The 25,225-nt window shown below is 31.9% G+C and overlaps 1 protein-coding gene across 5 annotated transcripts in view; it reads left to right on the top strand.

Moving 5' to 3' along the window:
• The window catches only part of LOC140434712 (diacylglycerol kinase theta), a 495,511-nt gene that overhangs the window by 193,056 nt on the left and 277,230 nt on the right, over positions 1–25,225 (top strand). For all 5 annotated transcript variants that reach the window (XM_072523170.1, XM_072523171.1, XM_072523173.1 and 2 more), the window contains exon 3: positions 24,969–25,071. In XM_072523170.1, coding sequence (XP_072379271.1) covers positions 24,969–25,071 — 103 coding nt within the window. The remainder of the gene's footprint in view (positions 1–24,968; positions 25,072–25,225) is intronic.

Below are 25,225 nucleotides of genomic sequence, written 5' to 3' on the forward strand. Positions count from 1 at the left end.
CCTTCTTCGAACTGATGACACCGCTTTAAAATGGCTCATATAATTCCGTATTACAGAGGGCCAGATGGCAAGATGGTTAAAACGAATACAAGACTGAATGATTACGCGATTGAACACAGGGTTGAAAGAGTTCACTTAAAGGCTAATGTCCTTTCGTGACGTCCATGCAGTACACATTGTGATCACTGTCTTAAATTAGAGAAACGACTTTGCCTCGTGAGACGAACCACCGTTATTAATGATCAGTGGCAGCCTAAACAGCCACAAAACACCCAAGAATATGATCCATGTGTAAAAAGAGTATTGGATTGGATGCGTCGAGGTGAGAGATCTTCTTGGCAAGACATTAGTGCATGTAGTCCAGAAGTCAAGTCCTGTATCTGTATCTGTAGAGTAGGGAGGGCGAGTTAAGTTTCACAGTACTTAGGCCAAAATTGACCCATTGTGCATCCTCCCAGGGAGCTGTCACCCTTAGCTCATTGTCCATCCTGCCATTTCTAGGAAGGTGCACAAGTCACCAGGAGACATCTCTCTTATGTGGGCAGGTGTGGGCCAGGACTCGCCGAACGCGTACTCTCGTATTAACAATAACTCTGGGCATTCACATAGGACATGCTCTACAGTTTCGTCTTCTCGTTCACACTTCCTACATAGAGGTGTGTCTGCTAGCCCCAGTGTGTGGATGTGTTTGCTTAGTTGACAATGACCAGTTAAAAAACCCTCTGCCAAACGTAGATTTTTCCTGGTCATTCCCAAGTACTTCTTTGATGTTGACTCTTCAAGGTTACTTAGTGTTGCCCTGGCAAGTTTACATCCTTTCCCTTCTTCCCATCTTTTTACAGTTTGCGTATGGGAGTGACATTTGACAATTTCCGCGATTGTTGTAGTTGACCAACCAAAAAGATCCCCAGGTCCTAAGAGTCTTAGGCCTGCCGCCTTACTAGATAATTGGTCAGCAATGCGGTTGCCTTTATTCCTATTGTGTCCTTTAACCCACCTCAGGATGATGGTATTACCATCCGAAGCTTGAGTTAGTGACTCGTGACACTCCATTACTAAACCTGATGTGACACGTGGTCTATTCAAGGTTAGTAGCGCTTGTCTGCTATCTGTGCAGATCATTATAGTTTTCCCTGCTATACCTTTTTGGGTTATCTCTTTTGCGGCTACGGAGATACCAGTCAGTTCTGTCTGAACTACGCTGGCATTTTTGCCCATACTCCACTTGATTCTTAGGTTCAGTGATCTGGAGTATATCCCGCATCCTGAGCCTTCTTTCATTTTGGAGCCATCGGTGTATATGCAATAGGCATTTCTACGTTTGTCTCCATACACTGTCTTGTTTCAATTTTGTAGGGTTTGTTAAAGACAAACTTTGGTTCAATTGAGTCGCAGCCTGCCTGTAGTACTGGTAACGCATCCAGCTCTCCCCGCCAGAAACGAGTTCTTAATTGTACCATTCCTACATCAAGGTTTGCACCAGCTGAGCGCAGTCCCATCATTGTCACTAGAGCCACCTCTTTGACATATATATCTAAAGGCGTGATGCCAATGATCAACTCCATTGCAGCAGTTGGTGTTGTTTTCATGGCACCTGTTATATTTATGCAAGCCATCCGCTGAATATGGTTTAGTTTGTTAATCGCTGTTGCCTGTAGCACTTTTGGTGCCCAAGCAATAGCTTCGTAAGTTAGCATTCGCCTAATGATAGCGGTGTAGACCCAGGCGATCACCCTGGACGTGAGGCCCCAAGTGCGTCCGACCGTTCGTCGACACTGCTCATAGGCAATATATGCTCTTTTAGCTCTACCATCTAAGTGTGAGTTCCATGTTAACTTCCTGTCAAGGGTAATACCAAGGTACTTCACCTCGTCAGAATAATTTAGACTGTAGTTTAGAATCCTTAAGGGGTATTAAGCACGTGATTCTTCTTTTCCTGGTAAAGAGGACCATCTCTATTTTCTTAGGATTTATAGATAATGAGTGTTCCTTGCACCATGTTTCTATTAGTCGAAGAGCAACTTGTGATCTCTCACATAGTGTGTTCTCAAACTTACCGCTTTGCAGGACAGCAATATCGTCTGCATAGGATATTGTGTAGAAACCGTTGCTGTTGAGTTGGTCAACCAGGGTCTCTAGAACTATGTTCCAGAGTAGTGGTGATAGCACCCCTCCCTGTAGACACCCCCTCGTAACTATGCGTCTAACAGAAACGTCTTCTACATTTATGCTTATTGCTCTATTAGAGAGCATACTGAATATCCATTCGCTTATGGCCAGGGGAACATTCCTGACGTTAAGCTGTTGGGTGATAGTTGGGAATGTGGTTTTATCAAACGCTCCCTCAATGTCTATGAATATACCTAGGGTGGATTCTTTATTATCCAGCGATCTTTCAATTTTTCCCACTACATGATGCAGTGCAGAATCGGTAGATCTTCCCGAAGTATATGCATGTTGATTTGGGTGAAGTGGGTTATGGACCAGAACTTCATCCCTTATGTACCTCTCGCATAGCCTTTCCATCGTTTTCAACAGAAAGAATGTTAGGCTAATTGGTCGGAAAGCCTTTGGTAGGGTGTAGTCCATCCTACCTGGTTTTGGTATGAAGACCACACGTACCTCTCTCCACTTCCTAGGAATATATCTCAGAACCAAAGAGGCTCTGAATATTTCCACGAGGTGCGGCAGAAGGATATCCAGTCCCCACCGTAGTAGGGCTGGATATATGCCGTCAGGCCCTCGTGATTTGAAAGGGGTGAAGCACGATATGGACCATTTTACCTTTTCCTCATTAATCATTGTTCTGGCGAGATGCCAGTCGTTTGTTGAGGGTATGATTGCTTCTTCCATCCGGTTTGGTGCTGTTGAGACACTAGAACCGGGAAAGTGTGTTTTCATCAGGACCTCAGTACTTTCGCGAAGGTTGGAAGTTTTGTTCCCATCTTCCTTCGTTAGTATGCCGACATGCCGATGTGGGTCCTTTGAGAGCGTTTTTTGTAACCTGGAAGCCTGCGGGAAATCTTCGATTTCCTCACAGAAGGTTCTCCAAGCAGCTCTTTGTCTTTGTCTGCAGACTTTTTTAAACTCTGAGATTTGATTAATAAGAATCCCAATCCTCTTTGAGTTTGGTGCGTTTCGCTCTATTAAAAGCTGTTCTTGCTATCTTTCTAAGGTGTTCCAATTCAGTGCACCACCAAGAGTTGGTTTTGCGACTTTCCTGGACCATCCTTATTGGACAGGATTTTTTATAAACATAGCTAATTTTACAAAGCACGTGGTGTTCGTGTGTATTAAGGTATAAAAAATGCTTATTAAAAGCTTAAAATTTTTATTTTAAAGAAGATCTTTTCGGAATTGAATCATTCCATTATCAGTTTAATAAAAAGTTGTTAAAAACATTGTATGGCCACATAAAAACATTGGAAGGACATCCGTATTAAAAAACAATCGTCATGGTATTTATGAAGGTAAATGCAATAGACTGTTAACTTGTTGATTAATAAAAACTGAAAATAGGGGCATCTTACATAAACCATGTTCATGGTTTATGTAAGATAAACCTCACAATTCACATAAACCTCATAAACCGTGTTCTTTAAAGAGAGTAAACTGTTATTTGTTCCTGAGGGGCTTATGCAGAGCGGTAGAGTCCACAGTATGTAGGTGTACAGTATGTAGATCCTATGAGAAGTGTAACGACAAAGCTATTTTTGACGTATCCCATATAACCGTTGCATCTCAGGGCAATGATGACACATAAACGAATCTTCCAGATGTAGCGACTGAGGTACGAGGAAGCTAGAATAGAGGTGGACTATTCCAGATAATTCTAGAATAATGTATTTGTTATATAAATGCAGCGTTCTTATCGAGTGAGTTAGTTCATAAGAGAATTAAATTAGAACCGAACCGCTCGTTTTAATATTAACACGTTATATATATATATATATATATATATATATATATATATATATATATATATATATATATATATATAACGTGTTAATATTTTAATATTACCTGGGGATCTTTTTGGTTGGTCAACTACAACAATCGCGGAAATTGTCAAATGTCACTCCCATACGCAAACCGTAAAAAGATGGGAAGAAGGGAAAGGATGTAAACTTGCCAGGTAATTCTCCTAAACAGTAATTCTCCTAGTTACTATTTACATAAGGTTTTGGAGACGAAGTGTTATTGCAGCTCAACCTGATCGGAAAAGCAATTACAAGTCCCCGTCGGGACTTTTATTCGCTCTTTACCGTGACAGGCCCAAATAACGCTGTGGTCAGTTCGACACGATTTGAAATAGTTCTAAGACCAATGTCTTTTCTATCTCAGAAAGTCGTGTTCTACTGTCAGGAAGCGTTTTGTAGTCGACACGCCGGTTCTCTTACACTTGATGATTTAACTTCTAAATTGGATAACCATTATTAGGTATTATTCTTCAATTTTGGACGTCTTCGACGATAGCGGGATATTGGTTAATTAATAAAACTCAAAGGTAGCTTGGTAGCGCACCGAACCAACAAGGTCTTACGGGGCTAGTAGTGTATGACTACTGGATCCCGATCGGAAAATGTGCTGCTCTTTTATACACATCGTGTTTGAGAATTTTCAGCACACTTCCGCCGAGAGGCCAATGAAAGCGCAGTTAATAACGAGCGCTGTGGTTGGCCGGCCAAAGTAACAATCTTTGTCGTGATTGGTTACCTTGGCGACAAGATGGAGCTCCCGATCGCTGTTACCGCTAGATGCGAAATTCGTGCTGTGATATGTTTTTTAAATGCAAAACTGATGTTACCTATTAACATTTCTCGTAAGTTAATGGAAGTTTATGAGGAAAAGTGCATATCTCTTTAACATGTTCGCAAATTGTGTAGAGAATTTTGTGAAGGCCGGACGGAAATTCAGGATGAAGATGAAATTGCCGAGAAAGTTTAAAGAGTATTGCTTGAAGAGCGGAGCAACACCATTAACAACCTTGCTTTACGTATTCCTGAGAAATTAGGCTATCACAAGATGTGTGCGCGGTGGGTACGCTAGATCTTATGTCTCACATCAAACTGAATAACTGCTGAGCGATTTTGGCTGGACTGTTGTGCCCCAACCCTCACAGTCCGGCTCTATCAAGAAGTGATTGATTATCACTTATTCCCAAAAATAAAGCAACATTTAGGTGGCTAACTATTCAATATTATATTATATATATATATATATATATATATATATATATATATATATATATATATATATATATATTGTTATGATGTGTTTTTTGTTTGAATGATGAGCAATGAGTATTTTTAATAATATAATATATAGGGTTTTTATCGCGGTTCTCAAAGAATTAGCTTGTAAGTACTTTTTTAAATTATCTTTATTATAACTATTATGAAACACACATATATATCTAACCTAGCCAATGTAAATTTAAAATAAACTATCTTTAAATTGATCTTCTTATAAAACTAATTAAATTCTATAGACAATGTAAAATTTAAACAAACTATCTTCAAAATTGAAATTGTTATGACACTAACTAAATTATATTAACAAAATTTTGTACCTTTCTTTCACTGAATGCCTAACTGTTTTCCACTATATAGATTCTAATCACCACTGAATGTCTTCGTACTTCGGTTATCCTTGTTTTTGGTGAAATTACTTTTTCCAATTATCAGCTTCTACCAATTTAAGATATATTTTTCTTCACCAGCATTTATAAACCACCAATCAAACCAGCAAACACCATTTATATTTATTCTTCTTTTCAATATACCAATATCCAATTATTATAAGTTGATTTATACTAATCTCCAATCATAATATAATTTTAATTCCTTCCAATGTCCATCCAATATTCTTCTAATATACTTTTATAATCTTCAATAATTATTTGTGTATAATTATAAATGTGCATTAAATATATGCATAATTTTTAATCTTCATTTAACTCACTATATTAAACAATTTGACTATTTGTAATTGATTCACTGACTCCAACTAACTTTCATATTTCTTACTAAACTTTTCTGACTGACTTCTTGAAAATTCTGAACAATTTACTTCACTAACTAAATATGTCTACTAACTTTCATAATAAACTGGCCTGACTTCTGACTAAAAACTCCCCTCTTGAATCCAAATCACGGGTATTTATATCTTTTTGGATATTCTAGAACCATCTGGTAAGAGATCATGTTCCAATTTGTTCTATTAAATACATGTCTGAATTTTCTGGAACAAACCATTTCGCAAACATGGCCATCTCCGGTGATCCAGAGAATTCCATTCTTTTCTATTAATAATTTTGTTGACATTTAGGCTTTTCAGATCAGAATAAACATTTAAATCATTAAATATATATAAATTAAACATTTTAAACTAATATTATTATTATAACCCCACTTATATTCGTATTATGATTAATTTCTATCTGTCAATTTACTGTATAGTTGGTTGCCTATGCACATGGCTCACTTAAATATATTTACAACATTAAAATACAACTTTTTACACTTATTATATGCTAATTTATTAAAAATGCCCTCACATAAATATATTTTTATTAAATTCTCTAGTATATAACTTCTTAAAATAACCAAATACTTGTTATATCTAAAATTATCTAGTATATAACTTATAAATTATTTTCTATAAACCCCAATCGTCACAATATATATATATATATATATATATATATATATATATATATATATATATATATATATATACAGATATATATATATATATATATATATATATATATATATATATATATATGTATATATATATGTATATATATATATATATATATATATATATATATGTATATATATATATATAGACGTATATATATATATATACAATAGCACTAAAGGCCGTCGAGGCCCATGGCTTGAAAAGTTTGTTCTTTCTTTATTTTTTATATATATATATATATATATATATATATATATATATATATATATATATATATATATATATATATATATATATATATATATATATATACATATACATTGTATATACAATAGCACTAAAGGCCGTAGAGGTCCATGGCTTGAAAAGTTTGTTCTTTTTTCATTTTCGCTTTTCTTTGTGTACTGAGATCTTCTCTGGCTCGATATGTATTTTTTCTCCATTCATTTTTCTTTTCTGGCCTTCGAGTCCAATTTCTTCCATATCTTTTTCTACCTCTTGATTCCATCTATTTTTTGGCCTTCCTTTTCTTTTTTTTAAAGCTATAGTGTAGTTTAGTACCCTTTTTGGAGTCCTCGTGTTCGGCATCCTTTCTAGGTGACCTCTCCATCTTAGTCTCTGTGCCTTTATGACTCTTATTATGTTTATGTCCTAGGTTGATTATATAATTTCTTTAACTCATCATTTGATCTTCTTATCCATAAACCGTCCCTTATTATTCGTCCATATATCTTCCTCTGGATTTTCCTTTCCCATATCTCCAGTAAATTTTGTTTATTTTTTGTCATTGTCCATGTCTCACTGCAGTATGTTACTATTGGTTGTATAGTTGTTTTGTATAATTGTATTTTTGCCATTCTTGATAAAAACTTGCTTTTCAACATTCCACTAAGAGCATGTACACTTCTATTGCCTGCCATTATTCTAGCTTGTATTTCTTCTTTAATGTTAGGTGTACGTGATATTATTGCACCCTAGGTATGTAAATCTTTCTACCATTTCGAATTCGTATCATGATCTTTCTTCTACTTCTACTTTAAACTTTTGTCCATCCCTGAACTGACCATCTGTCAACTGCATACATTTTGTTTTAGTTTCATTTATGTAAAGTCCCATTTTCTTTGATGCTTTTACTATTCTCTGTACTATCTCCTGTAGCTCTTCATCCACATCTGGATGATAGCTTCTATCATCCACAAATGCCAAAACTTGGTGTCTTTTATGATATAGGAGTCCTTCTCTATTGATTTTCGCTTCTCGCATCATTACCTGAAGAGTAATGATGACAAAGGATCGCCCTGCCTTAATTCTTCGTTCACTATAAATTTGTCCGATGCATGATTGTTTACTTTGACTCTGTTTTCTGTATTCTCTAAAGTAAGATGTATCATGTTACGCAACTTTCTGCTAACTCCCAGTTCCTCAAGGGTCTCTTTTAATTCCTTCCTTTTTATTCTATCGTATGCTTGCTGGAAGTCGATGAATAGCGCTATCGTTAGTAAGTTGTGTTCATAGCTTTCTGCTTGTAATTCTCTGATTATAAATACTTGCTCCGGTGTGCTTCTCCCTCGTCTAAATCCGCACTGATATTCGCCTATTATATTTTCAACTTCTTTTTCTAGCTTATCTTTTATGGATTTTGATAGAATTTTATATACGGTATTTAGTAACGCTACTCCTCTGTAATTACTGCATTCTGTTTTGTCTGCTTTTTTGTGTAATGGCGAAATAAAGGCTTTCTTTTAATCTTCTGGTATTCGTTCTTTTATCCATATCTCCTTTATGATCTTGTATATCCAATTATTTAGCAGTTATATTTTATCATCTCGGCTGTTATGTTATCGCTTCCAGGGGATTTGTTGTTTTTCAGATTTTTTATGATTTCCTCGATTAGTTCTTTGCTGGGTGAATTATCTTCTATATCTTCTAAGTGTTCGATTCTTGCTTCTGCTTCCATTCATTCTCGTTGGTTTGACTTATTATTGCCATTCAGTAATTCATCAAAATACTCTTTCCATCTTTCAACTATTTCTGCTTCCCCGCTTATATTATTTCCTGCTTTGTTTTTAACGAATATGGGTTTTTGTTGGAAACCTTTTTTTTTTCATTTCTAACACCTTGATATAGGTTTTTATTTTTTTATTTCTGTAATTCTCTTCTATTTCTTTTAGCTTATTTTCTATGTGTTTTCTCTTCTTTTCTCTCAGGACCCTCTTTACTTTTTGTCTTTTCTCCATATATATATTTCTTGTCTCTGTTGTTTCTTTCGTGATCATTTCCATCCTTAATGATTTTCTTAGTTCTATTTCTTTTTGGCACTCTATGTCGAACCAGTCTTTCCTCTTTTTATTCTCTTGTTTATTACATTCTTTTGCTACTTTGTTCATTATTTGGTTTATGTTATCCCATTTGTTCTCACTTTGCTCTTCTATTGGTATCTTTTTTAGTTCTCTTTCCATTGGGTTCCATCGGGTATCCAATTGGGTTATGTATACATTTCTTTTCTTTTATTTTGTTTTTGTTTTTTGGTATCAGTTGCTTAATTTTGATGCCCACCATGTAATGATCTGAGTCAGCGTCTGGTCCTCTGTATGTTCTTATCCTCTTTATACATTGCTGGTCTTCTATTTAGATGAGCACGTGGTCTATTTGGTTTTTTGTCTTTCTATCTCGCGATATCCATGTTTCCTTGTGTATTTCTTTTCTTTCGAAATATGTGCTCATTGTGATCATATTTTTTTCTCTATCTATATAAGGATTTTTACAGCTGTCGCTGCCTTTCTTCTTTTAGCCAACGTCTCCAGTCCTTTCTGTTCTGCCATTCTCTATCTCTAAGGTCTCGTCTTTTCATGGCCTCGTCCACTTCATCCCTCCATGATCTTCGGGGTCTACCTCTTTTCCTCCTTCCTATTGGGCTCCAATCCGAAATCTTTGCTATCCATCTTGTATGATCTGTTCTTCTCACATGTCCATACCAAATTAAACCTTTTTCTTCGATGTAGTGGAGTATATCTTGTTCTACTGCCATTCTTCGCTTTATCTCCTCATTTCTGATGCGATCTATTTTTGTCACTCTGCAGCTTCTTCTCATGAACTCCATTTCAGTTTTTGTGATTTTGGACCTGTTTCCTTTATTTATTACCCAATTCTCTGCTCCATAGGTCATTATACTGCGTACCAAGGTGTTATATTTTTTTCTCTTGCGAAATATATCAGGAATTGTCCGTTCTCATTAGTTTCATTGTGTTTACTATAGTTTCCCATTGTCGGTCTAAATACTTCTTCCTTCCCTATTTTAGCATTTGCGTCGCCTAAAATAATTTTCATATCATATCTGGGTATATTTTCGATTGTTTTGTTTAATTCACTGTAGAAACATTCTTTGATATCATTATCTTTTTCTTCTGAAGGCGCGTGAATAGTTATGAGGGTGATTTTTTGGTATTTTGCCTTGAACCTGATACTACATATGCGGTCTGATACTGGTTTAAACTCTACTATTGCTTCTTTTAGCTCTTTTCTTATCATAAAACCTGTGCCTAACGTTCGATTCTTTCCGCCGCTGTTAAAAAACACTGTATCTTCTATTTCTAATATATCACTTCCCAGCTGTTTCGTCTCCTGTAAAACTACTATGTCAAAATGGAACTTTTTGATTTCTCTCGCTAAATGTTTAAGTTTGCCTTCTCTATATGTGCCTCTTACATTCCATGTTCCTAAAAGTAAGTGTTCTTTTCGTAATGTTTTCTTGTGTTTTGGTCCGTTTTTCATTTTTTTCTCTTTTTTCCTTTTTTTTGTATTATCGCTAACCTTGTTCTGTGCTTGTTTCGTCAACGTTATTCTCGTAGTATATTTAGTTACTAGTTTTTTGATGTTTTTTAAACTATTGCGCCTTCTTTGTCATTCCACTTCCATTCTCTGTTATTTACCCATATTTTTTTTACTCCAATCTTAACATTATTTCCTTTATTTCTTCCTTCTTGAGCAATGTTTCTAATTGTTTTCTGTATTTCTCGTTCTTTTATGGTTGCATCTTCGTTGATATATATTTTGTACTCTTTAATTTCTTTTAACTTGTGCTTTTTTCCATTATTTTTTTTTCTTCTTGGTTTTCTAATTCAATTAGGCATGTTTTTTCTCCTAACTTGTGAGCATTCCTTATTTTAACCTCTACCACTATATGTTGTTTGATGAAATTATTGATTGCTCCTTTTAACCCTGCTTGCTCATATGTGTCTATCCTTAGACCGTTCATAACTATGTTATTTATTCGTCGGTGTTTTTCCATAACTTCCATGTTTTTTGTTATTTCTCTGAGTTCCTCCTTGATCTCTATATTTTCTTGTTTTAGTTCTGAATTTTCTTTTCTCAGCTCTCTGTTTTCCATTATGAGCTTTTCTATCGTTTCCTTGCTTTATTTTTGATTTCTTTTAATTTCCTTAATGTCATCGGTGAGGTGGCTCATCACTATTAGTAATTGATCAATTTTTGTTTCCTCATTTTTTTTCTCTGGAGTTTTTGTTGGTGTTCTCGAGAACTTCTTGCCCTTTCTGAAAATGTTATCTTCTTCCTTGCTGTCTTTATATCTGTCCTTCCTTTTTGACCCTCCTTCTGAAAGTGTATCATCACTGTCTAAATTTTTCAGATATTTTTCCAGTTTCCGGCGCCAAACACTGTCTTCCACCTCAACAGTTCAGAGAAGACAGCGTTAACCGTATTAATTTTATGTTTATTAACTGTTGTTATTTTTCTGTGTCTACCCCGAAAGTCTACTCACAACGGCAACGTCGCAATTTCAAAGGTCAGAGTTTCGTTTCTATGCTTTGATGTTAATTAGGCTTATCAATTATAGCGATCTTACTTTTTATAGGGCCTTCGTGTTTTCGGATGTTATTTCACCAATTTTAAAGTTTTTTTTTTAGCCCTCTCCTTCACTTAATGTCTTATATTGTTCACTGGATATTTTCAATAATTTATTTCCCGTTACAACTCTCAGAAATTGAGTTTATTGCAGACGACAAATAAAATATTTGTTTACGTTTTGGTTACCGTGTTGCCAATCCAATAAATAAATATTAAACTATAAATATTATTAATAAACTATTCAATAACGAAGATTTTTGTGACTGTGCGTGTAACACAATGTTTGATACTGGGGAACAGTTTGGTTAACAATAAACTGTAAGAAAACAAAAACCATGGTTATCAGCAAGAGGAGTAAAGTCGTAACAAGGATTTAATGAAAATATTGAACAAGTGAACAAAATAAAATACTTAGGAGCCTGGATTACTGAAGATCTAAAATCCTAAATTCGATCACGAATAGAACAATCAAGGGCAGCCTTTTTGACGATGATTAAATTTCTGAGTAACCAAAGACTCAATCTGCAAATCCGATATCGGATTGGACTGTTAATGTTGACTTAATGAGAAAGCTGGAAGATTTTGAGATGTGGATTTTTAGAATAATATTGAAAATACCATGGAGCAATACATACTTAGAAATAAGAAGTACGAGTTAAAGCAGCTGATTATGAAGGGTAACATTGAAATAAAAAGGCATTCCGGTAGACGACAAATATCCTGCCTGAAAATTATAGCCAACCTTCATTAGCGGAGTCGCCACTAGAAGAAGAAGAACGATGATAAAGTCAAGGAAGAATTACCCGATTTCAGAAAAGATTGGAGGCAGATTCTATAATATAAGGATATAAGAGTTGGAGCATCGTCTGCAAAAGTGTTTGGTCAGAAACGGCGGAACGTATTTAAAAAAATAGCGTAAGTTTTAAGTTTTAAAATGATGTATAACACTAAGAACAAAAATAAAGCTGTCTATTTTTAAAGTTCATGGGAACCTGACTATACGAATAACTCTCGTAGATAGATATAAAATTTTAAATATAGGTCTTCTTCTTTTTCAGCTTTTTCCGTTTTAACGATCGTTGTTCCTTACTCTTCTTCGCCACTTATTTCTGTCCATCGTGTCGTCTTCTCGTAAACCTTTCTCTCTCATGTCTTCTGCCACACAGTCCTTACATCTTTTCCACTGGTTTCCTCTACCTCTTTTTCCATTAACTTCGTAACAGCTCTATCCTTTGTCCCACGTAGTGTTTATATTTTGAAATATAAGCATACTTGTAATACTCAACATTTTCATAGATTTGGTAACATCGCATTTAGTTCTCAATATGGCAATATAAATAGTTTAAAAATTGCAATTTTTTTTATTGCAATTTGCGCTTTTTTTTAAATGGCTATACCGCTTTTTTTGCAAAGAGCTTAAAATAGTCTATAATTTCATATTATTAAAAAAAGTGTCTCAAGTGTGGAAAATAAAAATTAACTGGAACCTAATCTTTATATAATAATTATTGTTATTGTACCTGTGTCAATGATCTATATAATCGATATATATATATATATATATATATATATATATATATATACATATATATATATACATATATATATATATATATATATATATATATATATATATATATATAAATACGTTCAAATTATCGGGTATAGTGGTCTATAATAAAAATCTTTCTTTTTTCTAAATTACTCAATATTTCGCTATTTATTTAAAAGCTTCCTTAGGAGTAAACTAAAAACAATTTGAACATTACAAAAAATGGCGTACAAATACATTTTAAAACACTTACAGAATTTAAAAGATTTTGCAAATAAAAACTGACATTGAAGTATTTGAAATATTGAATGTCAAGATTAAATTGTCTTAAGCACGTTCGTTACAGCTATACGATAAAAAATTAAATTATTTCAAATGTAAAAATAAAAATAACAATAAAAGAAAAGTTAGAAGAATAATATTTATTTGATGAATTATTAAGGTTAGTTGTTATTAAGATGAATGTTGGCTATTTTTAATATTTATAAATTTTGTTCAATATGTTACAATATATGTTACTTAACTGTCCAGTGTCCGTTTTATAATTTAAAGTGTTTTTATTTTTATTAATGTAATACATTTCAAGAAATAATCTACTTTTGTAGTTATCAGTCTGTGCCAAAATGTGAGCTTTGTTATAGTCTAGCATATGACCAGGGTTTTCATAGTGTTCAACCACTGCGCAAGTATTTTTTCTCAAGCGGCAATCACTTTTATGTTGTGTGATGCGTTGTTTTAGCCATTGTGATGTTTGACCAATATAGCTATTTTGACATCCTAAACACGGTATTTCATAAACGACATTACTTTTATATAAGGTTGGTATTGGGTCTTTGATTTTTGAAAAGAGTTGTTTGCTGTTCATGGTATTATATTTAGCTATACTAATATTAGGAACATTTTTGAATATGGATATGACAGAATGAGTTAGACCATTAATAAAGGGAAGTTTTTTATATTTGATTGATTTGTTATTAGAATCATGGACGGGACCGTCATAGAAATTAGTGGTGTAAATCAGTTTTTTTAAAATTTGTTTAGGATATCCGTTGTTACGAAAAATTTTGTATATTATGTTCAGATTTTTTTGTAAAAAGTTGTCATCAACAATGGACATTATCCTGTTTTTCATACCTAGTACGGTATTATATTTTTGACGGGTGGTATGGTTTGAATAGTAATTTATATATCTGCCTGATGCTGTCGGTTTTTGGTACCAATCCAATGTCAAAATATTGTCATTTGTTCTTATTACTCTTGTGTCTAAAAATGGTATACTAAAATCTGTCTCAGTTTCAATTGTAAACTGAAGATGTTTATTAAATGAATTAAAAATGTTTAGTGTGGTATTGATGTGATAAGATGGAACTGCACATATGATGTCATCGACATATTTATATATAAACGGTAATTCAAAAGGTAATTGCGTAATCACATTATCTAAGAGATGATCAGTTACAATAGTTGCAAGGATTGGACTAATCGGGGAACCCATCGGTGTTCCAAAAATTTGAGAATAAAATTTACCATTGAAACTAAAGTAAGTGTTGTTAAAAATGAACCTAAGAATTTGTAGAAAATTGTCTTTTGATAATGTCGTGTAGTCTTCTATAAGGTTCCAATTTGATTCTATAATGTCCGTGACCATATTTAGTGGAATGTTTGTAAATAGCGACACCACTTCTAACGAAATTAAAACGTAATCATTTGGTAACTGCATTCCCCTAACAGCATTGACAAAGGTAAATGTGTCCTTAGAATTATAATTATTGTGATATTCAAAGGCATCAGTTAATGTATCAGCAAGGAATTTAGAAATGTTGTAGGTAGTAGATTTTACAGAACTTACAATAGGCCTAAGAGGAATGTCAAATTTATGAATTTTAGGCAAACAATAAAGTTTAGGGAAACATGAGTCATAAATTATCAACTTTTTTGCAACTTGTTCAGTAACTTGATCTTGGTTTTTTAAGGTTTTTATTAGGTCATTATAGTTTTTTTGTATCACTGACGTAGGATCTTTGTCCAAACCCTTATAAGTCGATTTGTCGTTTAACAACGTTAAGGTTTTGTCGATATACTCCTGTTTGTTCATAGCTACCGTACATCCACCTTTGTCAGATTGTAAAATGTATATGTCTGAATGTAACTTTAAATATTGTTTTACATACTTAAACATTTTATTCATTGTTGTGGGGGGTTTAGATTTTGAATTCTGTAAGTAATTAGTTACTACATTTGTTATTTGTGCCCTAAGAATATCTTTAGATTCAACTGTTATCTCATCGATGATATTTTCTACATCAGCTAAAAAATATCTAACTTAAAATCTGGGGGTGTACACTCAACACTAAATTTTGGACCAAGAGAGAAAATCAGACACTTCTTTTGGAAAGTCAACGCTGGACAAGTTTTTGAACCATTTGTCATTGTTTAAAAATAATTGGTTGGAAAATAAGTTATTAGTTAGCTGTTCAAATTTTTTTATGTTATTAAGTTTCACTTTGTTAAAAAAATTTGAAAAGCTCTTATTTAACCTTAGTTATCAAACCATACCACCCGTCAAAAATATAATACCGTACTAGGTATAAAAAACAGGATAATGTCCATTGTTGATGACAACTTTTTACAAAAAAACTTTTAACAACGGATATCCTAAACAAATTTTAAAAAAACTGATTTACAGCACTAATTTCTATGACGGTCCCGTCCATGATTCTAATAACAAATCAATCAAATATAAAAAACTTCCCTTTATTAATGGTCTAACTCATTCTGTCATATCCATATTCAAAAATGTTCCTAATATTAGTATAGCTAAATATAACAATGAACAGCAAACAACTATTTTCAAAAATCAAAGACCCAGTACCAACCTTATATAAAAGTAATGTCGTTTATGAAATACCGTGTTTAGGATGTCAAAATAGCTACATTGGTCAAACATCACAATGGCTAAAACAACGCATCACACAACATAAAAGTGATTGCCGCTTGAGAAAAAATACTTGCGCAGTGGTTGAACACTATGAAAACACTGGTCATATGCTAGACTATAACAAAGCTCACATTTTGGCACAGACTGATAACTACAAAAGTAGATTATTTCTTGAAATGTATTACATTAATAAAAATAAAAACACTTTAAATTATAAAACGGACACTGGACAGTTAAGTAACATATATTGTAACATATTGAACAAAATTTATAAATATTAAAAATAGCCAACATTCATCTTAATAACAACTAACCTTAATAATTCATCAAATAAATATTATTCTTCTAACTTTTCTTTCATTGTTATTTTTATTTTTACATTTGAAATAATTTAATTTTTTATCGTATAGCTGTAACGAACGTGCTTAAGACAATTTAATCTGGACATTCAATATTTCAAATACTTCAATGTCAGTTTTTATTTGCAAAATCTTTTAAATTCTGTAAGTGTTTTAAAATGTATTTGTACGCCATTTTTTGTAATGTTCAAATTGTTTTTAGTTTACTCCTGAGGACGCTTTTAAATAAATAGCGAAATATTGAGTAATTTAGAAATTGGATGGGTTGGAGTCAATAAAAGGGCTATTGGTTAACTATTTTTTTAATCTCGAGCTTTCAACTGTGTTTACAATTATTATCAAGAGCTAAAAAAGACAAAATATCTTACAAGGTTGAACTAAAAAGAAAAAACAATTTTTTGTTAACTTACCAAATAAAAATTATTTTAGTAAGTAAAAATTACTGCTAATACATTTTCAAAATAATTAATATAAAAATGTTTTAATCTAACAAATGTTTCTCTGAAAATTTTTATAATTTTGAAAACATTTTTTTTAATACAAAAATAATTGAATTTATAAATAAGTTAAAATAGCAATTTTAACTTATTTATAAATTCAATTATTTTTGTATTAAAAAAAAAATGTTTTCAAAATTATAAAAATTTTCAGAGAAACATTTGTTATATTAAAACATTTTTATATTAATTATTTTGAAAATGTATTAGCAGTAATTTTTACTTACTAAACTAATTTTTATTTTGTAAGTTAACAAAAAATTGTTTTTTCTTTTTAGTTCAACCTTGTAAGATATTTTGTCTTTTTTAGCTCTTGATAATAATTGTAAACACAGTTGAAAGCTCGAGATTAAAAAAATAGTTAACCAATAGCCCTTTTATTGACTCCAACCCATCCAAAACAGTTATATATTTGTTCCAAACGAGTCACAAGTACTTCTTTTTTCTTATATATATATATATATATATATATATATATATATATATATATATATATATATATATATATATATATATATATATATATCTTCTTCTTCTTCTTCTTCGTCTAGCCATTCACGTCCACATCTGAACATAAGCCTCTTCAAGTCTTCCTTTCCATTGTTTTATATATATATATATATATATATATATATATATACATTATCTATAAGAAAAAAACGATAAGAACAAGAAAAGAAACCAAAAGAAAGGAAGACATAAGAATGTCAAACATAGAGGACCCAGACGATTCCAGTTCGAAAATTCACCTCCCACAAGGAGCTTCAATCTAGGGGAAGAGGAGTTATAGAGCGACGCCTATGGCTTTATTCAGGCCATGGACTCAGGAGTGCTGACATTGTCAAAGACATTGAACTTAGGAGTGCTGACGCTATGTTTCGTAATATTGTGAATTGTATAATTGCAAATGTATATGTTTTATTTTAACTAATATTTTATTCAGTTTAGAATCTGATTTTATTGTAATTAGTCGTTTTAGCTCTAATAAATTCTTTTTAAAAAAGGACTTTTGGCATTCCCAAATTTGAGTGGCGCAGTCAGTAGCTAGGTCAAACGGGTTTAACGAATATAAATTCGGTTCGTTTCAACGATTTATTGATCTTAATTCGGAAGTGTTATATTCCTGTGGGTGGATTGAGTAGCCCTTTATAACAGGAATCGTGTTAAGTGGACTTTTCGAGTGAATATCGAAGATACCTGCCTAGTCAAACCTTCTGAGTGAACCAGCTTACATGGAGTGGACAATTCTTCTCTGGTAAGTGCTTATGTCGTATAGAGAGCCTAAAATTCTAATAAATTCTGATTCATCAGACTCAGATTCTGACTCAAAACTCCCTATTAAAGATAATTTTTGTTCTTATTCCTCCTTAATAAATAATCGTACTTTTAATTTAAATTTTTACTCAAAAAATAAAAGAAAAATGGCAATCCCACAATTAAAAAAGGAATATCTTGACATGATTCCAGATTTCCACGGAGAAAATACATTTCTTTCTAGATTCGTGGAAATCTGTGAAAAATTGATTAATAAATTTTATAATGCAGTTGATTCAGATGATTTTCAGAATGAATACCTTATGTCTAGCATATTAGCAAAAGTAAAAGGTGAAGCTGCTATTAACATTTCAGCATGTGTAGTTAGGACCTGGCAAGATCTTAAAGATGCCTTGCTAAATACATACGCTGATAAAAGAGATATTTATACTCTTAGTATAGAAATGTCAGAATTAAAGCAAAATAATGAAACTCCCTTTGAATTCTTCAATAAAGTCCAACATCTTTTGAATTTACAAATATCTTTAATTACTACATGTTCTAATGACCAAGAATTATTAATTTTATCAAACTATTTTAGAAATTTAGCCCTACGAGTATTATTACGTGGTCTAAAAGAACCACTTGGCACCTTCATGCGAACTAAAAACCCTAAAGATTTAAATTCTGCACTAGGTATTTTAACTAACGATTTTCAAATTTATTTAAATAAAAATAATTCTTCACAATCTAGGCAAACAAAGCCAAATTTTCAAAATAATCGTAATCCAAGACCAAATCTTAACTTTCAACAAAAATTTCCTCAAACGAACAGATCCTTTACATTCAATGAACCTCGACAAAGAATTCAAGCCCCACCTATAACAAACTTCACACAATTTCAACAAACAAGACAACCATTAGCATCAACCTCTTTTTCAAATAATAACAGAGGAACTAATATTTTTACAAATAACAGAAGTAGTAATGTCTTTAAATCAAATCCAAATCAAAGATTTCAAGCCCCAACTCCAATGAGTACCACTAGTCAAAATACTTTTAGACCAACAAATTTTGGAAATCAAAGACGCTTCAATAATACATTTTCAAGTCAACCACAAAATATCATAGCTGAGGAGCTACATAATATTGGCGATACCGAGGAAGTTGAATTAACTAATGAGAATCATTTTTTAGAGAACAAAGCCTCGGAAAATCCATAATTACTCAAGTTGAACTTTTAAATCTGATAAATAACGAAAGTGAATTGCCGTACATTGTATTTCCTGAGCATAATCTTAAAGTACTAATAGACACTGGGAGCACAAAATCGTTTGTAACCCCAGAAGTCGCTGAAAAATATTTTAAAAATTAAATTTTTCGTAAACCCTTTCAAATTTCAACAGCACTTGGAGCAAAACAGGAAAATTACTGTACTGAAATTCCCTTATCGAAAATTTTTAATACTAAAAATAAATTAAATTTAAGTTATTGCGTTTTTAAATTCCATGACTATTTTCACTGCTTATTAGGCCTCGATAATTTAAAAAAATTAAATGCAAAAATTGATTTGGCCAATAACGTTTTAATTACTTCGCAGAGTAAGATAGAATTGAATTATTATAAAGCCGGGAACAGTGGCAACACGAATTGTATAGTAGTGCCGCCACGAACCGAGCAAGTTATCAGTTTAAATGTTAGAAATATAAAAAATGGCGATATAATTATACCATATACACAAATCGGTAAATTAGAAATTCCGGAATGCCTTACGAAAGTAGAAAACAATAAGGCTATTTGCACGTTTTTGAATTCTTCTGAATCTTATTTTAAATTGGATGTAACTTCCCCAATCATGGTGGAAAAGTTCGCTGAATACGAACAAATTTTAAATCCAAATTTAAATTCCATAAATGCTGAAGAATTCAAATTCGATATTTCTAAAGTTCGAACAGATCATATGAATTTTGAGGAAAGAAATTCAATATTAAAGTTAATAAAAGAATATTCCGATATCTTTCATGTCGAAGGTAATCAATTAACTTTTACTAATAAAATTAAACATACAATAAAAACAACAAACGATATACCAGTATATTCAAAATCCTATAGATATCCAGAAATTTATAGGAAGGAAGTGCAAAATCAAATCCAGAACCTGCTGGATCAAGATATTATTAGACCTTCGGATTCCCCTTGGTCCTCTCCTATATGGGTGGTCCCAAAAAAAAATGGACGCCTCCAAGAAACCTAAGTTTAGAGTCGTAATAGATTATCGACGTCTTAATGCTATCACACTTGATGATAGATACCCTTTACCTAACATTAGTGACCTATTGGATAAACTTGGACGGTGTCAATAGTTTACGACACTCGACCTCGCTTCAGGGTTTCATCAAATCGAGATGGATGAACGCGACATTCAAAAAACTGCATTCAATACAGAAAATGGTCACTACGAATTTTTGCGAATGCCTTTCGAACTCCGTAACGCCCCAGCGACATTCCAACGGGTTATGGATAATATCCTAAGAGGTATACAAAATGAAAAATGTTTGGTTTATCTTGACGATATATATATATATATATATATATATATATATATATATATATATATATATATATATATATATATATATATACATATATAATTATATTTAATACAAGTCTACAGGAGCATCTAGTTAATTTAAAAGAAGTGTTTCAAAGATTAAGAGAATCAAATTTCAAAATTCAAATAGATAAATCTGAGTTTTTAAAAAAAGAAGTAGCATATTTAGGTCACATCGTAAATTTATCAAAGATTTTTCTAAACTTACTAAACCACTAACTACTCGCCTAAAGAAAAATGCTGAAATCAATGTAAGCGATTCAGATTACATCCAATGTTTTGAAACTTGTAAACAACTTCTCATAAATGAACACATATTACAGTATCCTGACTTCTCCCGTCCTTTCAATCTCACTACAGATGCTAGTAATTTTGCGCTAGGAGCCGTACTTAGTCAAGGAAAGATTGGATCCGACTTGCCAATTGCTTATGCAAGCAGAACTTTGAACAACTCAGAAATAAATTACTCAACAATTGAGAAAGAGTTACTGGCAATAGTATGGGCTGTCAAATATTTTCGACCGTATTTATTTGGACGACGCTTTACTATTATTACTGATCATAAACCACTACAGTGGTTATTTTCATTGAAAGATCCCAACTCCAAACTAGTAAGATGGTGCTTGAAGCTAGAAGAATATGATTATGAAATCATTTATAAAAAAGGATCTTTAAATACAAATTGTCATACATTATCCAGAATAGAGCTAAACGTCAATGAAACAAAAAATTTGGAAAACACAAAAAATATTTTTGAATATATGGAAACACTTAATGAACAAGCTCAACAAGATCTTAATAATGAACCAGATACAGAATCGCTGATTGTTGAAATAGATGAAGATAATAGACAAGAAGAAAATCCTGATGACGGTGAGACGCACCAATGTAGAAAATCCTACCCCCGGAATTCCCATTTCCGAAAACCCTGTAAACACGGGAATTAACCAAATTTTTATCTCTGAAGTTAATTTTAATCCTGCTAGTCCCACTATAATCAAATTATTTGATAAAAGACAAAAAATTCTTGTCCAGTTTTCAAAAAACAATTTTGAGCGTGATGTTGTTGATTTTATTAAAGAATATACCATACCCAAAATAAAATATCACCTTTATTTTGAAGACCCAGTATATGAGAAATTTAGCGTTGTTATCCAAAAATATTTTAAAAATTCTCAAATATCATTTATTAATTGCACTAAGAAACTTATCGATGTTCCTATAAACGAAATTAAAGAAATAATTCAAAACTATCATGAAGGCAAGCAGAATCATAGAGGTTTAGATGAAACGGATAACCGAATTAAATCTTTATATTATTGGCCCAATCAACGAGCTTCTATACAAACTTATATTAATGAATGCGAAATATGCCAAATAACAAAATATGATAGGAATCCCATAAAGCCAATATTTAGCATTACTCCTACAGCAATTAAGCCATTTCAGATTTTACATTTAGATTCCATAACTCTTGAAAATACCAAATTTCTAACGATAGTCGATTCGTTCTCTAAATATGCCCAACTTTATAAACTTAATTCTGCTCAAGGTATCGAAGTAGCAAACGCTTTGATTAGATTCTTTACACATCATAGTATTCCAGAACAAATCATTTCAGACAATCGTACAGAACTAAAAAATTCAGTCATTAAAGACTTATTAGCATTACACAAGGTAAAAATCCACTTTATCTCCTCCCAGCATCCAGAATCAAATGGTATAGCTGAAAGATTTCATTCAACTATTATAGAACATATCAGGTTACTAAACAATCAAAAGGAGTATAAATCCGACCCAATAGAACAAAAAGTAAACTATGCATTATTAGCTTACAACAGTACTATCCACGCCATAACAAAAATGAAACCCCATGAACTAGTTACGGGACATTTAGACACCAACTCCCCATTTAACATTGACCTGGAGCAACAATTAATTAATAATTATATTTCTAATCATAAGGATAAAATGAAATTACTATATTCTAATATTAAGAAAAAACTTCAAGAAAATAAAGCAAAAGTTATAAATAAAGCAAATGAAACACGCGAGGAATTACCAAAAGAAATTCCTACCGAAGTATTTATGCGAAACAGACAAATAAAAGGAAAAACTAAAAATAAATATCAAAAAGAAAATATTAAATCCATTAATAAATTTAAGAAAACAGCAAAACTCATTAAGCGGCATAAAAATACTACCGAAAACATTCACCTTTCAAATGTAAAACGACCTAAACGGAAAACTTATATTTTTCCAGGTTCGTCACAATCGGACATACAACAGCCGAAATAAAGGATATCACCCACAACCTAGGCATTCTACCTATAAAATTAGGAACCGCAAAACTCCAAAAATCTAGTCATACATTTGTACATTTTTATAATTTAAAACCACTTGTAACTGAATATGATAATCTGAACAAGCAATTTGAGTAACTTAAAAATAACATTTCTAACAGCGAATTCTTTAGATCAGAGACGTACAACTACGTTAATATATTTCAATATATCAAAAATAGCATACAAGAAAAATTTAGCGGTCTAAATATTCATATTAATTTAACAAGAAGGAAAAGAGGCTTGATTAATGGCCTTGGTTCAATAGTAAAAGCAAGCACAGGTAATTTAGACGCCGAAGATGGCGAGAAGATAAATTTAATACTAGAACATTTGAAAACTAATCAACTAAAATTAGAACATCAGATACTTAATCAATATTCTCTTAGTCAACAAATCATAGATAACTTCAATAAAACCATTCAAGATATTCAAACAAATGATATAATCCTTAAAACAAAGATTTTTGAAATAAAAGACATTGTCGATTTTCAAACTAAATTTGAGAACGGTATTTATCTAAAAGACATGTCCAATGAACTCATTATCACATTATAATTCCATACTTGATGTAATGGAAACTGTAGAAAATTCTATTACTTTTTGTAAGCTTAAAACCTTACACCCTAATATTATCAAATCTAGTGATCTATTTCGAGAGTTACAAAGAATCTCTTTATTTTACAAAACACAATTACCATTTGAATTAAAACACGAAAATATTTTAGATTTTGAATCCATTCTGGAAATCACCTGTAAAATAGAGGAAAACCAAATTCAATATTTTCTGACAATTCCTATCGATTTTGAGAACATCTTTGATCTCTACTATTTATTACCTATACCCACACAGATTGAGTCAGAATTTGCAATAATAATACCTAATACAAGATATTTGTTAAAAAATAAAAATACAATAATACCTCTCAACGACATTTGCACCCACGGTAAAAATTTCCAATGTCCAAGCCGTCTACAAAATAACCAAATTAATTTAAAATTTGAAAAAAAAAATCCCACAACCAGAACTACAATCCCATCATGGAACAAAAAGAAAATTACCACATTCCCAGCATTTCCACGATCATATTATATCTTGCCATCGTTGTAATAATCATCTACATTATCTATAAGAAAAAAACGATAAGAACAAGAAAAGAAACCAAAAGAAAGGAAGACATAAGAATGTCAAACATAGAGGACCCAGACGATTCCAGTTCGAAAATTCACCTCCCACAAGGAGCTTCAATCTAGGGGAAGAGGAGTTATAGAGCGACGCCTATGGCTTTATTCAGGCCATGGACTCAGGAGTGCTGACATTGTCAAAGACATTGAACTTAGGAGTGCTGACGCTATGTTTCGTAATATTGTGAATTGTATAATTGCAAATGTCTATGTTTTATTTTAACTAATATTTTATTCAGTTTAGAATCTGATTTTATTGTAATTAGTCGTTTTAGCTCTAGAGTGCTGACGCTATGTTTCGTAATATTGTGAATTGTATAATTGCAAATGTCTATGTTTTATTTTAACTAATATTTTATTCAGTTTAGAATCTGATTTTATTGTAATTAGTCGTTTTAGCTCTAATAAATTCTTTTTAAAAAAGGACTTTTGGCATTCCCAAATTTGAGTTATATATATATATATATATATATATATATATATATATATATATATATATATATATATATATATATATATATATATATATATATATATATATGTATATATATAATATTATTTCAAGAAAAATAGTGGTCTCATGTATGTTATAAATATTTTCAAACGTCAATATTACAAATATTATATTCTATATTATTAATAATATATTATTTTTTTAGAATCCGGTTGCACATTGTTGGTCGGAGTCGTTTCACCATAAAAGAAAATTTTGCAACGTATGTAGAAAACGGTTAGATGACAGCGAATCCATTCATTGCGAAAGTAAGTAACAGTTTTGTATAAGTATAAGTGTTTTCATAATATAGACCAGAGAAATAAGTATTGTCATCCCGTGACAATCGTTGATACAGGTATATAACAACTGCTCTTGATAAATTTGGTTATAACAATATGTATTAAATAGAATATGCAAAAG

Source organism: Diabrotica undecimpunctata, chromosome 2 (genome assembly GCF_040954645.1).
Source record: "Diabrotica undecimpunctata isolate CICGRU chromosome 2, icDiaUnde3, whole genome shotgun sequence".
Taxonomy (NCBI): domain Eukaryota; kingdom Metazoa; phylum Arthropoda; class Insecta; order Coleoptera; family Chrysomelidae; genus Diabrotica; species Diabrotica undecimpunctata.